At 46.7% G+C, this 18,474-nt stretch overlaps 1 protein-coding gene across 1 annotated transcript in view; it reads right to left on the bottom strand.

The window, feature by feature from the left end:
• Nucleotides 1-17,375, bottom strand: part of DLGAP3 (DLG associated protein 3) — a 41,465-nt gene extending 24,090 nt beyond the window's left edge. Inside the window, exons 1-4 of the mRNA XM_049618732.1 lie at nt 17,280-17,375; nt 14,838-15,995; nt 9,992-10,197; nt 9,606-9,678 (exon numbers count right to left, since the gene is read on the bottom strand). Of these exons, the coding sequence (XP_049474689.1) occupies nt 9,606-9,678; nt 9,992-10,197; nt 14,838-15,944 (1,386 nt within the window). The 5' untranslated portion in view covers nt 15,945-15,995; nt 17,280-17,375. The remainder of the gene's footprint in view (nt 1-9,605; nt 9,679-9,991; nt 10,198-14,837; nt 15,996-17,279) is intronic.
• Nucleotides 17,376-18,474: the final 1,099 nt, after the last annotated feature.

The raw sequence follows: 18,474 nt of genomic DNA, 5'->3' as shown, positions 1-18,474 counted from the left end.
GGTCTCAGGACCTACCTGGAAACAAGCCACTGCTCTTGAGAACCACAACTATTCCCTGTTATTGAGGCCAAGAGAAATCCCCCCATGAGTGATTACGTAGAGACCATTGGAGGAAGTCATGGATAAGGTCCTCGGTAGCATCCACATGGTAAATATGACACCAAGTGTCCCATGGCTGCATCTTGTGACATCTCCCAGGAGATTCATGACATCATATTTATGTGCAATCAACAGATAAAGTAGTGGCTTGGCTCACGTGTAAAATGCAACTTGACATTTCCATAACTCCACCTCCAAAGCATAACATGACATCACTAAATTCTACCTCAAATTGAGCAGAAATTTCCATCCAATTCTACTGATCTTAATTTGCCCAAACTAAGGCTCAGAGAGAGCCGATGAACTGTCCAAAGATGCCCAGCTTGTAAGTGATTTACCAAAGTTAAATGCCAGGTTTCCTGGCTCTTTTCCCAGGCTGACTGAGCATCAGAATCTCCTGAGGACCTTGTTAAACCTACCTTAACTCAAGCTCCACTCCAAGGATCTGAACCCAAGGCTCTCTAACCATATGCCTCTCTTTGCTTTGGCTGCTTCAAAGCTCAGGGACAAAATTTTGTGAAAATTTGGATTCAGTGGTTCCAGTGTGGGCCCAGTAATCAAAAAGGAGTGTCTGGACTTCTTTCTGCGGCTTGTTCTAAAGTAACTTCATTAAAAATAATAATAATAAAATAAAATAAAGTAATTTCATTACAAGTGTACAGAAATCACAGGTCATGGAAAAATCAATCCAAGATCCTGTAGAAGTTAAGTTCTGCCATGTTTGGCACAGGCCACACTTCTGTGGCAGCTGTGGTTTTCATCATGACTTCTGCAAGTTTCCTATCTCTGGACCTCTGGGGTACCAAGGACCAGTTTTATTTCCTAAAGCTCAGAAACTGATCTAACTCCTGCTGTTTCTAGGCCAGGCTCAAGATACTCCCCAACTAGAACCAATCCAGCTCAGAGAGTCCCTTCTGGGGCATAGGAGAGTTGATCTAACTCCAGTAGAGAGCATTCTGGATACCACAGATAGAAGGAATCTCATTTTGCAGCTCATCTCTGTATCTCCAAGCCTCTTCTGTGTGTAAAGTTCTAGACATAATATCTGGCATATAGCAGAGGGTCTTAAATCACAATGACAGTACCTTTCAGAGGCCTCTCCTTCCCAGAGTCTCTGAAGCTCTTGAAATCCCAACCATATGCTATTCCTATGACCAATTCTATCCAAGGCAGACAGAGGGAAGGTGAGAAACTCCCTGGGGACACACTTTCTATCTCTACTGGCCAAGAGGAGCTTCTGAAGTGTTCCCACAAGGGACCAGGACCTAAGGGAAACACAGAATTGTATAGACTCCCAGAGGAATATTGCACCGGTGTTGATCTTTACTGTATTAGAATTATAAAATTGTAACATTGTGCTGTGAATTCTCCTATTATCCCTGCACTGTCTTCCACCCTGTTTCCCCCAGCCCCCACTTTCAGTAGAGTCAAAGTCAAAGAATCCTCTTAGAAAATAGGAACCTTAGCCTTTTTCCAAATCAGACTCAGAATCGGTAAATATTTCCCAGGGTGTGGGATATTTAGCAGAAAACGCTTTGCTTGGGTCTAACTGAAATTGTCCGTGCTGGAGTTGGCAGGTTCATCTGGGCGCTACGCAACATCCTCCATAGTTTACCTGTGTCATTTAGTTTAGCTAACCTTGGAAAACACTCCCATTTCAAAACACTCTAAAACACTGGATAAAATATAAGAAATGTTTTATATGCATAGCTGAGCTCACAAGAAAGCACGATGTGTCCCCAGGGGACAAAAGCAAAGAGGAGACTAGAAAATCAGAATATTAACTGTGTGAGTCAGGGCTGCAAACAGCCCAGGGGCGGTGGAAGGTGGGGGTGCAGGTTGCTGGTCTCAGGGACTAACGGGTTTAGGTATTAACACTCACTTGGGTGTAGGAGTAAGGCGCTGGGCCCACATGAAACACAGCATTGGAAATGAGAACCTCCATAAAGGTAGGAAAGGGGAAACCTTTCATGAAAAGTAGACTAAAAAAAAATTAATTATCAGCACAGGATGATAATAGGAAGCTAGTCTGTAATCTAGGCACTGGAGGGAGGGAGAAGTAGGCCAATGTTCTAAGATTTTTGTAGCCACAAGCTGGTCTTCACATAGATACAGGATTCTGTCTGCATAGGCCTGGGTGACCCAGACACCTCCCTGCAAATTAAAAATTAACATAAAATGGTCCCAGACCAAGAATAGTCTAACAGAAGTGATTGCAAAGTATTTTCTGAGGAACAAATTTCTAACCCAGGCTGTTCAGGATTGTCACAGATAAAGTTCCACTGAAGATGAGTTCATACCAGACCATGTGGTACACTACCCACGACACAGCCCCTAATGATGTCCACCTCCTAGCATTAACACCCTTGTATAGTTCCCTCCTCTTGAGTATGGCCTATACTTATTGTAATACATAGAACATGGCAGATACAATGGAATGTCACTTCTGAGATTAGATTACAAAGAGACTGTGGCTTCCATCTCGGGCACTCTCTCTCAGTGTCTTTGCTCTGGGAGAAGCAAGCTGTTATGTTCTGAGTAGCCCTATGGTGAGTCCAACATGTCAAGAAACTGATGACTCTGGCCAATAGCCAGTGAGCATCACACGGCAACAGCCATATGAGTGAGTAAGGAAGTAGATATTCCTCCAGTCAAGCCGTGACATGACTACAGCCCTGACCAACATCTTAGTGAAGCCATGTGAGTCACCTGATCCAGAGGGTACCCAGCTAAGCTGCACTGAGATTCCTGACCCACAGAAATGGTGAGATAATAAATATTTGTTGATTTAAGACTCTATGTTTGAGGATAATACGTCACACAGCAATAGATAACTAAAACAAACTGTGACATAAACAACTAAGCTTTTATTGAGCTAAGCCATTGAGAATTCAAGCTTCATCTGTTACAGCAGCTCGTGTTACCTTAGCTAAAACAGATTAGCTTTTAAACTATGTTTAAAACTTCTAAAACTTAAAAGATAAAACCGAAAATATAAGAAGAGAACATAAACTTTGAAAAGAAGACTAGAAATATTTAAAAGAAACCAAACCAGCTTTCCAGAACTGAAAAAGTCAGTCAAATAAAAACATAATTAATGAGTTAAATCGTAGATGAGACACAACTGAAAAGAAAATTAGTGAATCAGAAGATACATCTAAGGAACTTAGGCAGCATAAAGAGGCAAAGAGATGGAAAATATGAACGAGAGGTTAAGATGCATGGAGGAAAGAATAGGATCTTGCAGTTCGTGGATTCAAGCCCCATGTCAGGCTCTGTGCTGACAGCTCAGAGCCAGGAGCCTGTTTTGGATTCTATGTCTCCCTCTCTCTCTGCCCCTTCCCCACTTGAGCTGTGCCTCTCTCTCAAAAAAATAAAATAAAATAAATAAACATTTTTTTAATCTTAAAACAAAACAAATAATAGGAGCTCCAGATGAGGGAATAGAGAGAATGTAGAAGAGGCAATATTTGGAGATAATTATACTGATGGAGAATTTTCCACACTTCTAACTTCAAGCATGACAGAGTGACAAGCTGGACAAAACTGTCAAAAATAACTATTTCCTCACTCTGAAAATCAGTCAAAGGTATACAAGAAAGAAACATATACATGAAAATTACTGAAGAGCATGAGTCCGTGGTGGCCTTGCCTGGGGCTGCTCCCATTACTCAAGTTCCCAGCTCTATCAGTTGCAATAGTTCAATCAGGGTGAGGCAGGCTGTGAAAACCAGCTGCTTCATTGCCACTGACACTTAATTTGGGCTCACTTAATTTGGAACATTGTCAGGTATAGTATCAAGAATGGGGGGGGGGGGGGGGGGGAATAGAGCAGGAATAGCCAGCAGCACTGCTAAGCTGAGATTTCAATGCTGTTTGGGACAAGCAATGGACTAAGAGATGAGGCAGAGATTTAACAGAGAAGTTTCAGGGGATGAAACAGCTAGAGAAGGTTTGATGAGCTCTCCACATATCTTGAGTTAAGTAGGGGTGAGTGCATACACAGCAGAGACCAGAGACGTCTTGAGCTGCCCACACCTCTCTGGCCAATGGGACTTGTGCACATGTGAGGAGATAACACAAGAGAGACTGGCAAAAAGTAAAATTCAGGGTAGGCTTAAAAAGAGCCTGAAGTTTGTACTCCCAAGTCCACACACACAACCATAAGCAGAGAGAAGCCTTTCTGGCTTAAGGTTTTTGAGCACAATCTCTGACCAATCTCTGGCTGAACACTAAGCTATACAGACACAGGACAACTCCTAGGAAGGCAGGCTTAAAAATAAAAACAAGAAAGAAAAGAAATTTAGTGAATACATCAGAGGCCACGTTTAGCATGGAAGACAGATTTCACAGATTTAGTCCAGGGATTAACAAACACATAATAAACAAAGCAATAACAATCAAGGGGTAAAGTAAGAATCCAGAGTTGCTACAATACGCTATCTAAAATGTTCAGAATATAACAAAAAAATTATGAGACATGCAAATAAACAAGAAAATATGAATGTTCCCAAATGTTTGATTTACAGACAAAAACTACAAAGCAGCTATTACAAATATGTTAAAAGAAGTAAAGTAAATCATGTTGAAAGATTTAAAAGAAAGCACAATAACTTCATGAATAAAAAATCACAACAAAAAGATAGAAAAAAACATTTTTTTAAAGAACCAAATAGATATTCTGGAGCTGAAAAGTACAATAACTGAAGTGAAAAACTCACTAGAACGGCTCAGCATATGAAATAATCAGTAAACTTAATCAGTATAAATTATCCTATCTGAAGAATGGAGAGAAAAAAATAATAAAAATAAACAGAACTTCAGAGACCTACAGGACAATAACAAGTAAAGCAGTATACATGTAATGGGAATTCCAAAAGAAGAAGAGAGAAAGGGGAAGAAAAAGGAACAAAGAAATAACAGCTCAAAACTTTCCAAATGTTATGAAAAAAAATATTATTCCACAGATTAAAGAAGCTCAGTAAATTCAAAGTAGGTTAAACACAAAGGGATCCATAGCCAGATACATTACAGTCAAAATGTTGAAAGCCAAAAACCAAGAGAAAATCTTAATAGCACAAGGGAAAAACAATTCATCACATACAAGAAAACAACAATATGATTAACAACGGGCTTTTCATCAGAAGCAATGAGCGCTAAAGGCAGTGGAATGGTATATTCAAAATGTTGAAATTAAAAACTGTCAGCCACTGGGGCCCCTGGGTGGCTCAGTCGGTTAGGCGTCCGACTTCGGCTCAGGTCATGATCTCACGGTTTGTGAGTTCAAGCTCCGCGTCGGGCTCTGTGCTAACAGCTCGGAGCCTGGAGCCTGTTTCGGATTCTGTGTCTCCCCCTCTCTCTGCCCCTCCCATGCTCATGCTCTGTCCCTCAATAATAAATAAATGTTAAAAAATATTTAAAAAATAAAATAAAATAAAAACTGTCAGCCAGGAATTCTATATTCAGCAAAATTATTCTTCAAAAATGGAGTAAAATTAAAGATGTTTCCAAATACATATAGACTGAAGAATTTGTTGCAGACCTATCTTACAAGAAACAATGGAAGTTGTTCAGGCTAAAGGGAAGTGATACCTCATGGTAACTCAAATCCACAGGAAGAGATGAAGGGGACCAGAAATGGCAAATATAAAAAACTCTATAGATATGTTTTTCTCATTTTTTCTCCTAACTTCTTTAAAAGGTGCAAAATTTCACAAAGCTATTATTTATAATACCAACATTCCTTTATAATAACTGTTAGTTTATAGCATATGCATAGGAAAGGTACATGACAATAACAGCACAAAGAGAGGAGAGAAAAAAGAGACACATTGGAGCAGAATTACCAGAATTAATTTTTTTTACCAGAATTAATTAGATTTTAATCAGTTATGATACACTTTGTAATTCCTTAAGCAACTCTAATAACTCAAATAATATAGTAAAAGGGAGTTAATAACAAAGAAATTAAAATGGTTCACTAAAACATTCATTTAATACAAGAGAAGACAGTAAAGAAAGAACAGAGGAGCAAAAATGACATATGACACAATCCAACCATATCAATAATCACATTAAATGTGAATGAACAAGAAAGCCTCATTCGAAAGGTGGTAATTGTTAGATTGGATTTTTTTTTTTTGAAGCACAAGTAGGTTGAAAGTAAAAGGATGAAAAAAGATGTACCAACAAACAGTAACCATGAGAGAATTTTCCAGATTTGATGAATGACATTAATCTTCAGATTCAGGGAGCACACACACATACCACAATGAAACTGCAGAACACCAAAATCAAAGAGAAGATCTCAACAGCAATCAGAAAGAAATGAAAAACTATGCACAAAGACAATTAGATTGATTGCAGACTTCCCAACAGCAACAAGAAGAGACAGATGACAAAAGAATACATTCAAAACACTGAGAGAAAATAAATGTTGACCTAAGATTCCATAATAAGCTAATTTATGTTAAATAACGAGGGCAGACTACATCTTTTGTTTAAGGCAGAGTTTTATACTAACAGACATTCACTGAAAAAATTACTAAAGAAGATTTATTTTTTTATTTTTTTAAACGTAATTTATTGTAACTAAAGAATATTTAAAAGGAAGGAATGAAACGTAAGAAGTTATGGGGGGAGGGGTTAAAGATATGAGTCTATATAATCAAGTACTAACAGCATAAAATTTGGGCACCTGGGTGGCTCAGTCGGTTAAGCCTCCAACTTCAGCTCAGGTCATGATTTCACAGTTCAAGAGTTCAAGCCCTGCGTCAGGCTCTGTGCTGACAGCTCCGAGCCTGGAGCCTGCTTCAGATTCTTTGTCTCCCTCTCTCTCTGCCCCTCCTCCGTTCAATCTCTCTCTCTCTCTCTCTCAAAAATAAATAAAATGTTAAAAAAAAATTTTAATGTGACAATAATAAAGACTAATTTGGAGAGGTAAAAAGAACATGGAACAAAATACCAGGCAACATGTACAATAAGAAGGGAAGAGGTCATCAAAACTAAAGTATCCTAAGAAAGAAGAAATTGTCAAATTTAGACCTTGCTAAGTCAAATATGCACATGAAAATTATAAGAGTGACCACAAAGAATGAAAATAGAAAATAGAACTGCCAAACCAGTGTGGGATTTGGTAGTAAGAAAAATGAAGAAGAAAACTAATCCAAAAGAAGGTAGGAAAGGAGTAGAAAAGCATCACTCAAAAGGCAGGAGAAATAGAAGGCACACAATGAAACAGCAGTAATACTGTTGTATTGATACAGGTGTATCAGTAACCACAATAAATGTAAATGTACCAAACCCTCGAGCCATTGTCAGTATAGATATAAACTAAATTCCTTAAACTATTTACAAAAGACCTACCTAAAACATAAGGAGACAAAAAGCTGGAGCACACCTGTGGTGTCAGAAGGGTAGCAAGAGGACCACTGTGGCTGCAGCGGGTAACAGGCGGAGAAGCATTAGGAGCAGGATTCGCAGGTAGCAAGGGACAGATCGTGCAGGGCCTTGTAAGTCCTCTGAGTAAGGTAAGGGTTTTGAGTGAACGTAATTCTATTTTGAAATGATCACTCTGGGATGTACTGAGAGAGAATGAAGTGGGGCAGGGGCACGTGCAGGAGACCATTCAGGAGGCAGTGTCAAAGCCCAGACAAAGGCCATGGTGACTTAGGCTGGAGTGGTGGCATCGGAGGTGAGAAGTGCTTTGGTCCTGGATATACTTGAAGATGGGACCAACACGGTTTGCCGAAAGCTTGGATGGGGCACGTGAGACAGAGAAAGGAGTCAAGACTGACTTCAGGCTTTTAGATCAGAACTCCTAAAAGGATAAAGTTGTCATTACCTGAAACAGAGACAACAGTGGACGGAGGAGTACGTTTGGGGAGGTAGGGGGAATGGGGTAAGGGTACTAGCAGTTTCGTTGTGGATATCTTAAATTTGAAATGTCTACTAAACATCCAAGTGAGATTTCAGTACACAGTTAGACACACATGCCCAGCAATTATGAGAGGATTGGGGCTGGAGATACACATTTGGAAGTCACCAGGCCCTCAATAATATTCAGAGCCAGGGTGCCTGGGTGGCTCAGTTGGTTAAGAATCTGACTTTGGCTCAGGTCAGGATCTCACGGTTTGTGGGTTTAAGCACCGCATCAGGCTCTGTGCTGACAGCTCAGAGCCTGGAGCCTGCTTTGGATTCTGTGTCTCCCTCTCTCTCTGCCCCTCCCCTGCTCTCTCTCTCTCTCTCTCTCTCTCTTTCAAAAACAAATAAACACTTTTAAAAATTTTAATAAAATAAAGTAATATTCAAAGCCATGAGCCTAAATGAGCTCACTTAAGGAGTGAGTGTAGAGAGAAGTCCAGAAACCAAGCCCTGAAAAAAATCCAGTGTTCAGATCCTGGCGAGTTGGAGAGGCACTGGTGGCAAGACCAAGCGTCAGCAGCCAGAGAGAATCTAGGAGAACCTAAAAGGTATGGTGTCCTCAAAGCCAACTGACTGAGGTGTTTCAGGAAGGCAAAAGTCCTCATCTGTGTTAGATGCTGCTGATGGGTCAAGTAAAATGAGGACTGAGCATTGAACTAGTGGGTTGAGCAACATAAGCTAGTCTGATGAGAAACAACAGCTGTGCCAATCAGATTCCCTGATTCAGGAAATGTAACAAAGACCTCAGCAGCAAACAATAGGAGCCAATGTGGACATTCTTCTGCACTGCTTTTTTGCATTGCTCTTTTTTCCCTGGCAAACAGTAAAAATAGCTAACCTTTACTGAGTGCTGGCTATGTGCCACGAGCACTATTACGATGCCTATTTTTAAATAGAGAAAGTGGGGCTCAAAAAAGTCAAGTAACTTGCCCCAGGTCACTCGGCTGGTAAGGAGCTGAGCTAGAATTCCAATTCATGCCATACATGTAATTACTAAACTGCACCGCCTCTGCTTAGCTAAGGGGAAAGTCTACACTTAGGGATGGAACTCACATTTATAAAGTACCACTTTGGAGCCAGGTACCTTGTGTTTGCATACATTTTCTCACGGAACTCTCACAAAGCCCCTGAGATAAATATCACTACTACTGTCATTTTAAAGGTGAGAAAACAGAGGCGTTGCCGTGTCTTCCAATGGTTGGAGTGGCGGGGAGAGAACTCAAGCACAGGCCATCTCTCAGACCGCAGCTCTGCCTATCCCTGTACCATCTGCACAATCAAGCCTGCCTTTTGCATGGGGCGAACTGGGAGTAATCAGGCCATGACAGGACTGGAAACCCTCAGAAAACTGATGTTGCCCCTGCAAACTCATCAGAGGCCCCTCGGTGGTTTTGAAGGATGTGACTGAGACCCCCAGGCTGAGTCAGATCCAGGAGTCCCAAGGCCTCCCAGCTCCCCCCAGAACCAGACCTGGGCTCTCTCCATGGGCAGACCTCTGATTTGCAGGCATAGGCTGAGTATGGGACTGACCCCACCCCCCTTCCTTCCCACCCTTTCCTTCAGGTGTGCTGGACCATCCCTACCTGTCCGGTGGTGAGGGAACGGCTGTAGCCAGGGATGGAGCTCCGGGGATGGATCCGGGGTGGGACACAGCAGCTGGGAAAGGTCAAAATTCCAGATTCAGAATGGGGGTCTGCTAGAAGGGGGAATAATAGCACTGGGGCCTCTGAGCAGGTTCTATACCTCAGAAACCCCCAGACAGGCATCCTCCCAGGAGACTCCTGGGCGAAGAGACTCTCCTAAAGAGGCACTCAGAGAGGCACTATCTCACCAGGGACCCCCTCTTTCTGTGGGGCAAAGCGAGACTCCCCCATTTGAATCCTAGGCAGGGAACCCCTCTGGTGCACACCTCCTGCAGGGACCCAGCATCAGCTTCCCACTCTCCGCCCCCAGCCCTCCCTGTCCTTACTTGATCCGGGCCTGGTCCACGCTGGAGGAGCGGCGGGAGGTGAAGCGCCGGGCGACTGCTTTGGGGGACGTCTTGGGGCTGCCTTCTGAGTCTCCACTCTCCTCATCCCCCATGGCTTTGATGTAGCTGCCGCTCCGCATCCTGCGGCAGGGGATCTCCCCATCCTTGCCCCCAGTGGGGTAACCCCCCCAGTCATCTTGCGGCACCTGCAGGGACAGGGGCTTCTGTCTCTCAGACACATCCCTATGAAATCTAGAAGCCAGAACCCTCTATCCCCACTGCCGGGGCGCTCTGCTAGCTGGAGCAGGCCATGCTCAGGGGCATGCAGAAGCGGAGCTGGAAGTAAGGTTTCAGGCTGTCCCCTCCCTTACAGGAGATGCCTCATCATCCTCCATGGACCTTTTACTACTTAATTGAGGGCCACCTATGGAGTCTTGGAGGTGATATGCCAAGTGTCAAGAGGTTGAATATCGGAGGCCAAAGTGACCTGTGTTGACCCACCCCCCGCAGTGAAGTATCACCTGCCCTCACCTTTCACCCCTCCTGCTCCTTCCTTCTCTTAACCTGCTGACATCCTAAATCCTCCAACTCTCCCTCCTTCCCTCTCTGAGGAGTCACAGAGGGCTCTAAGCAGGGAAGTGCCATCAAATTTGGTTCAGAAAGAGCACTCTGAGGGGCGCCTGGGTGGCGCAGTCGGTTAAGCGTCCGACTTCAGCCAGGTCACCATCTCGCGGTCCGTGAGTTCGAGCCCCGCGTCAGGCTCTGGGCTGATGGCTCGGAGCCTGGAGCCTGTTTCCGATTCTGTGTCTCCCTCTCTCTCTGCCCCTCCCCCGTTCATGCTCTGTCTCTCTCTGTCCCAAAAATAAATAAAAAATGTTGAAAAAAAGAAAGAGCACTCTGACAGTCCAAAGGGGGGATGCACTGTGTAGCGCTGGGAGAAGGGCAGGGGATCGAGTGGCAGGAGGGAGACCAATTAAAAGGCTTATGCTGTTAGCCAGGCAAGAGATGATGAGCCTAAATTAAGACCATGACAATGAGGGGGACGAGGAGATGGAAATGAGGTGTTAAGGAGCATCAGTGAGCCTGATTAGATGTAGGGGGTGAGGGGGTGGTGGGGGGTGCGCTGGGAGGAGTCACAGATGACTGGGAGGCTGCTGGCTGAGGACCTGGGGGATGGTGCTGTTGTTCACTGAGCCACAGAATCCCAGAGAAGCAGGTTTGGGGAAGAGGTGATAGGTCAGGGTTGAGCATCTTAAGTCTGGCAGAGAACTGCTGAGCAGGTGGTTGGATGTTCAGTTCTGGAGTTCACTGGAGAAATCTGGGTTGGAGGCAGACACGTGGGAGTCATGGGCGGCAGCTGAATCCATAAGGGTGAATGAAACAGCCCAGGGGAAAGAAGAAAGAGAGCTGGGGAGGGATTCACTGACATTTAAAAAGGGGACTGCAAAGAAAGGAAGAAAAGCCTATGAAGTCACCTGAGAAGGAGTGGGCAGAGGGGTAGGAGGGAAGTCAGGAGAATGCCATGTCATGGAAACAGGAGACATTTCCAGAATAAAAGGAGTTGATAATGTCAAATGCCACAGTGCATTCAGAGGTTAGTAATTCGGGCTCAGGAGTTAAAATCCATGTTCAAAATCTCGCCCCATCACTTGCTAGGCAAACTTGGGCAAAACTGATTACTCTCTCAGTTTCCTCATCTATGAATCAGTAATGACAATTATGCCTACATCCCAGGGTTGGTGGGAAGGATAAATAAGTCAATATGACATGCCCAGCACATAGTAAGTCCTCAGTAAATGTTAGCTATTATTATTATAAGCCTTGAAAAGTGCCTTTCAAGGAGAGCTCTCAAGAGACTACTGGGAACCAATGCCAGAACATTTTAGAGGACAGGGAATGTGGATGTCAGACTGTAATAAAGGGAGAATGAAAGGAAGTGAAGGTGTAGAACCTATGCTTTAAGAACTTGGGTATGAAGAGAAGACAGTAGACAGAAGGGGGTATGGAGTTAAAGATTTTGTAGGATGAGAGACTTGGGCATGTTTTCAGAATAAGAGAAAGAGCCAGTAAAGACAAAGCTAGCCTTTAAATGTAGGATGGAGAAGGGGCAGTCAATTCAGGGATAGACGGGATCCTGGGGAGATGGGCTCAAACCCTGCTAGAGGGATCAGTCTGGGTGAGTGGTCTTGGCTTTTTCTCTGAGCCAAGAAGGAAGGCAATGGGGGTGGCTAGGGATCTAGATGAATCCGTAGGTGGCTGACAGGAAGGTGAGGGAACCTGTGATGGTTGGCCTACACTAGGAAGAATGACATATAAATAGAGGCGTGGGGGAGAGGGCTGGGGCAGGCAAGGAAGATTTCGAACACCTGTTGTAAGAAACAGGTTGAATGGGGTGAGGATGGAGACTAAGAAGGTCAATATTCAGGGACAGCATAGGGTTCAGGGGAGGGACAGAGACTCTGGGGGTGAGGCTAGGTGAAGGGACAGAGATAAATACAAGAACAGAGACCCAGGGATGGAATGGGTTCCCAGGATGGAAGTAACCCACCAGGAGGAGCAGGGCTCAGTGAAGATGCTGGAACTCAATCAGAAGAGGGTAACGCAGGGAGGAACATAAAGGAACAAGGGCTCTGAGGACAAAGAGGGGTTCAAAAGAGGGTTGAGGGAGAGCTGAGGTCCAGTGGGAGAAATAGGGTCCCAACAAAAGGGTTAAGGATCCAACAAAGACACCTGGTCTGATGGGGCCAGCTTCCCTTGCTTTTGTGCAAGGTCCCTGCAATCTGTTAGTTCTCCCCCAAACAGGCTCTGACTTTGCAATCCTCAGATGTCTTAGAACCCCAGGCCCCAAGGAATCATTCCCGTCTCTGCACTCTACAGAGAGGAGCCACAAGCAAGCAGAGAGAGACAGGCCAGCAGATGGGATAGCCAGGGCACTCTCTGCCACACTGCAGGGCTCCCACTCCACAGCCACTGCAGCTCCTCGCTCCTCTGCAGGACACTGTGAGGTGCATGTTAAAAAGGAAGCCCCCAGAGAGGTCAGGGCAGCCCTGGAGAAGCAGCAGGAGGCAGCGGAGTGGCAGTGAAGCTCCAGGGACAGCCAGGGCTCAGTTATAGCAGAAGAAGGGCTGGTGTTCCCTCCTTGGCCCTTTCTGTTGGACCCTTCAAATCCCAACTTAGAGGACCTCTCTACCCAGGAAAGGGGCAATTCAAGGACAACCCAGAAGTCCTGAATCTGAGAAGTTTCTAACCTTCCCTACTGTCTACCCCTCCTTCTTGCTTTCCCTTGAGCTCTTGTAAGTTCTCCACCCAGAAGAGCCCTAATGTGTGAAGAACTTACCAGCAAGGCCAGGGACACCCAAAAGACACATGCAAGGTCAATTCTCTGTACCTTTGAACAAGCTGTAGCCTCTTCCTGGAAGACCCTTAATCCTCTTCTGCATTCAACCAACTCCAGCTCCACCAGGATTCAGCTCAGGGGCCATCCTCCCCCGAAGCTGCTCTGAGCAGTCCCCTGGCCACCACCACCCCAGGTGGGTGAGGTGCCCCCTCTGTGCCCCCACGGTGCCTGGGGCTCTGTGCTATCACAGCCTCATCACTCTATTCTACCTGCTTCCTTGTCAATCCCACCTCGACCCTGTGGGCTCCTCACAAGCAGCGTCTGTGTCTTCCTCTTTATATCCACAGCACCCAGGAAAGCTCACTGAATGAATGACTGTGGATTAAACACGTGGAATGTGGGTTTGGGGGATAACTCTAAGTCTGCTGGACTTCCAGACCTTGTAATGACTTTTCCTCCTAAACCCATGGGAGGCCTCAAGAAAGTAAGCCCAGGGTGGGGTGGGGTGGGGGGGTTGGCTGGCTGGCTCAGTAGGAAAAACATGTGACTCTTGATCTCAGGGTCATGAGTTCAAGCCCCATGTTGGGCATAGAGATTATAAAATAAATGAAATTAAAAAAAAAAAAAAAAAGCAAACCAGGGGTATGAGGGGTATGGGAGAGGGTCCTGAGGCAGAGAAAAGGAAGGTTGAGAGAGAAGATGGTGAGAAGAACCTGATCCCACCTCAGTGAGAAGATGGAGAGGGGACAGTGTGGGATGGATAAGGGCTCCATAAGGAGGAGTCAGAACTCCTCGCCTCACCTGCAGAGACCACACAAGTGGTGAGACAGGATGGAGACAGCATGCCAACTATCATGGGCACAATCCACTCCCTAGAAGCCCTGCCCTGGTGTTGTATCTGGGCCTCAGACTTCAGTGTGTCCCCAGCCTAGGAAAACCCACAGGACAGGCTCCCAAGGCTCTTCCACAGCCTTGTGGTGTCCTACTGCAGGCACCCCAGAATGACAAACCCCAGCACAGGCACATTCTGGAAATAACTGACCTTCATATTCAAACAGTATCTGGACCACCCAGATCTGAGCAGAAAAGAGGTCTGGAGAAGGCCTGGGGGCAGGAGAACTGCTTTCCAACTGCTGACCTCTAATCTCAAGGGAAGCAACTGCCAGGGAGTACCACACTATCCTGTCCACTGCCTACCCTCAACCTCATTCTGCCTCCGAGCTCATGAGACAGAGGCCAGCACAGCTTGTCCAAACAGCAGGTCGAAGGGAAGTCTTCCTGGCAGTGACATATAATGTCAGAATAGAAGGGCCTCTTCGTTGTACAAATGGGGAAACCGAGATCCCAAAAGGGGCTCGAGGTGACACAGTGAGGCCAGGCAGAACCTCCCTGCCTCCAGGCTTCCATCATGGGGACAATTGACTCCCATCCAACCCCTTTGATAGCTCCCCGGGTGACAACCTCAATGAGGACTGAGGACCCTGTTCCCCACCCCCACCAAAGCCTCACCTGCAGATAGTGATAAGTCCTGGCTTTGGCCTTGGCCTCCGGACCCAGGAGTCCCTTGCCTGGCCCAGCCCCTGGGTATCCATCCCGGCCCTGGCTGACCATCATGGTGTGCCAGGCACTTCGCTTGACCGATTGTCCATCCAGTGACATGGACATGCCAGTGCAGGCGAGACAGCGGCCTTCCGACCCGCCCGAGCGCCCCTTGAAGCTCAAGTCCCGGTAGGACCCATCTGGAGCCTCCAGGCAGAAGGGACCACCAGGCTCCCCAGGGGGCCGCCCACCCGCTAGGAAGCCGCTATCGCTGTCCAAGTTGTCATCAGAGCTCCACCAGCCAGCGGCCTTGGACTGGTGCCGCCCGTCCCCCTTGCGGTCCTTGCTCTTGCTCCTCTTGCCGTGCCGGGACTGGTGGTGGTGGTGGTGGTGGTGGTGATGGTGGTGGTGGGAGGTGTGGGGGCCTCCAGAGCCCGGGCCGGGGTAGCTGTCTCCTCCGGAGCCACCTCTTCCCTCAGCCTTGGGCCCATTATAGTCCCGCTTCCCTGGGGCCTCCAAAGAGTGGGACTTGGCGAAGAGCTTCTGCACAGAGTGAACCAGGTGCCGGATACGGCTGGGGCTCTCGCTGCGGGCCTCCGGGGCAGTGCCAGACGCTGGCCCTGACCCGGGCCCGGCCCCTGCTGGACCTCGCTGGTATGGGAGTGTGTGGAAGCCATCTTGTTGAACTGGCAACTGCTTTTCAAACTGGTCCAGGAGTGTAGAAGGCAGGCGGGGGGCACCCTTGCCCTGAGGGTGGCCCACACAGTCTTCACAAGTGTCAAAGGGGCCCTGGCCGGGGTACATCCTGGGGAAGGTGCTGCTCCCCCCACCAACCCCGGCCCCCCCTGGCCCTCCCTCAGGGCCTACTGATGGCCCTTCACTCAGGCTCAGGGGCCCTTCAGGAGAAAGGTGTCCCAGGCCAGCTCTCGGGGCACAGAAGCGGGGCTCGGTGGAGAAGGCCTCCCCGGAGCCCAGCAGGTACGGGGCCCTGGCAGCTGGGCCCACGTCCATATGCTGCTGGTCGGCAAAGCGGGCTGGGCGGGGATGGCTACCGCGGTCGCCATGGTAACCCCTCATGGCCTCAGCAAGTGTTCTTCATAGTGTTGGGGGCCAGGCCCCAGGAACCTCCTGGGAAAATAAAGAGAAAAAGGATTTGGAATGAACAACAGGCCACTTCACCTAAAACTATCTATTATTAGGTATTCCAGTATCCCTTTAGGTAATGCATATCAATTTATTGTAATTAATTGTACTATCTTTCCACAAATGAGCTTCAAATTCCTTAAAACAGTCATACTAGACAAAGACACTCACAAGGGCACAAAATAATGCCATCATTCGTCAAATGCTGCAAATTCGATAAATACTTATTCACAAGATAAAATACCCTCAGCCAAATGAGTTTCTAAAAATCCTTAGGGTACCCAAAATAAAAGGATACCCAAACAGAATATATATATATATATATATATATATATATATATATAAAACCAGTCATTAGGTGAACTAGCTTTCAACAAACTGGCTGTAGGCAAATTGATCCAGAGCCACACCTCTGCCCCAGCCCTACCCACACCCACTGCTTCCAGGAGCCAGGTCTCAGGGTCATGGCCTCTAGCAGCAGCAACCAAAGAGAACGCTGGACCTGCATCTACATACCCACCCCCTCCCCTTCTTTCCACACCCTGTTCCTTCCATCTGGCTGCAGGCTCATTCTCCTCCCTCCCACACCCCCCCACCCACCCACTCCAGGGCTGAGACAGGAAGGAATAACCTAAGATGACTGCCTCTTCTTCTGGGTTCCAAGTGTTCCCCAGTGAAATTTCCCCTTTTGCCTCTCACTCCCATTGGCCACTCCCATTCCACTGTAGGGGAGTCACACCGGGAGGAGAAACCATAAAGAGGAAGAACGTTGGTTGTACAAGGCAGCATCTAAATCCTAAACTGGGATTGGAACTCAGGAGTTCCTCCTCCCAGGAACAGTAGGCTGGAAGGGCAGGGAGGTGGTGGAGAGAAAGCGTTGGAACCAGTGCCCCTGGCCCCCATCCCAGGCTTGCCAAGGCTACAGGACAGAGAGGTCAGCTCTCAGCAAGAACTGCCTCCAATCAGGACTCCAGAGCTGCCAGGACAGGAGCTACAGCAGGAGGGGGTGTCAGCAGGAGGGACAGGGACTGAGGAGCTGGCAGACGGCGCCCTCCCTCATCCTAGACCAGGCTCCTGGGCCATCTGCTGACTAGGAGGGGATGACAGCCTCAAAGACTCCAGACAGCAGCACCTCCGAGACCCATCCTCCATTCCTCCCCACCACCACCTCTCCATATCCACTGTTTCAGGTTGCATCCAGAATAACTCAAGTCATTCTGATTTCAGAACCTCAATCTACTCCTCATCTCCCAGACTCCTACAACTCACCATCCGGGGTTTCCCATCCTTGGTGTCAGGATCCCCACCACCAAACAGAATTCTAACTTCAGAAGGCTCAGGACCACTGGCTCCTGATGGAAAAGAAGAGTAGTGAGCAAAGGAAGAAAGAGATTCTCCCAGAGTCCTCAGAGGACCAGCCTCTGGCCTTGACAGTTTCCCTTCCCAACCCCCCCCCCCAAACCAGGACTGATTAGATCCCCCATGATGCAGAGCCTTTGGACCCCCGGGAAATGAAGTTGGCTTCATTATGCAAATACATGCAAATGAGCTTACAGGTTGGACTACCTCCAACTGCAGGTGTCTGTGTGATCTGTCCATGGTGCTAAGCCACTGCTTTTTTTTTTTTTTTTTCCTCCATTGCCCTCAAATATAACTCCATTCCACAAATATTTGTTGAGCAGCTACCATAAGTAAGACTCTAAGTAAGAAGTGTGTAGAGGTGATTTAAGTGTGGTCTCTGTCATTGAGAGGCTTATAGTCTAACAAGGGACCAATCCCACATGACAGGGTTATTTTAGGTCGCTATATTTTTGCACAAGCTGTACCCTCCTCCTAGATCTCCTTCCATCTACTCCCTTCAACCCTTTCTCTTGGCTAACACTTATCCAGATGAAGCTTCACCGTCCCTTAAAGACTTTCTGTACTCTTATTCTGGGTTATATCTCTCTATTGGGCTTTCATAACACCCTGGGTTCCCCCATGAAAGAAACATAATACTGCATTGAAATTGTCTGTTTCAGTTTCTGTCCTCCTAACTAGAAAGTGGTCTTTTGCAGTGTAGGAACCATATCTATTTATCTCTGAATCTCCAACACCTCACTCAGGGCTTTGTCCAGAGCAGGTGCTTAATAAATTGTTCACCAAGTAGATGAATAAATGACTGGACTAGAAAGGGGTAGCAAAACATTATGCTAGTTCAGATGAAGACAGGAACAGATTTAATAGAGGGAGAGTGAGGAGGCTTCCCAGAGAACGATGTGTTTGGGATGGAGAACAAGATGGCTGTGTGTTCTGAAGACAAAGTGGTGGGGGAGAGAGAATTCCCAGAGGAGGAAACAGGAGGCACAAAGGCAGAAGAGGTGGGCAAATAAGGAATTCTTAGGGGTGGGCTGTGGGAGTTCCAGCAGACATTTAGGGTTTGGCAAATACTGGGATGAGGTGGGAGAGAGAGAGAGAGAGTCAG

This window comes from Panthera uncia (genome assembly GCF_023721935.1).
Source record: "Panthera uncia isolate 11264 chromosome C1 unlocalized genomic scaffold, Puncia_PCG_1.0 HiC_scaffold_4, whole genome shotgun sequence".
NCBI lineage: Eukaryota > Metazoa > Chordata > Mammalia > Carnivora > Felidae > Panthera > Panthera uncia.
Note: the sequence above shows the minus strand (reverse complement) of the source record. Positions and strands in the feature narration are given on the sequence as shown.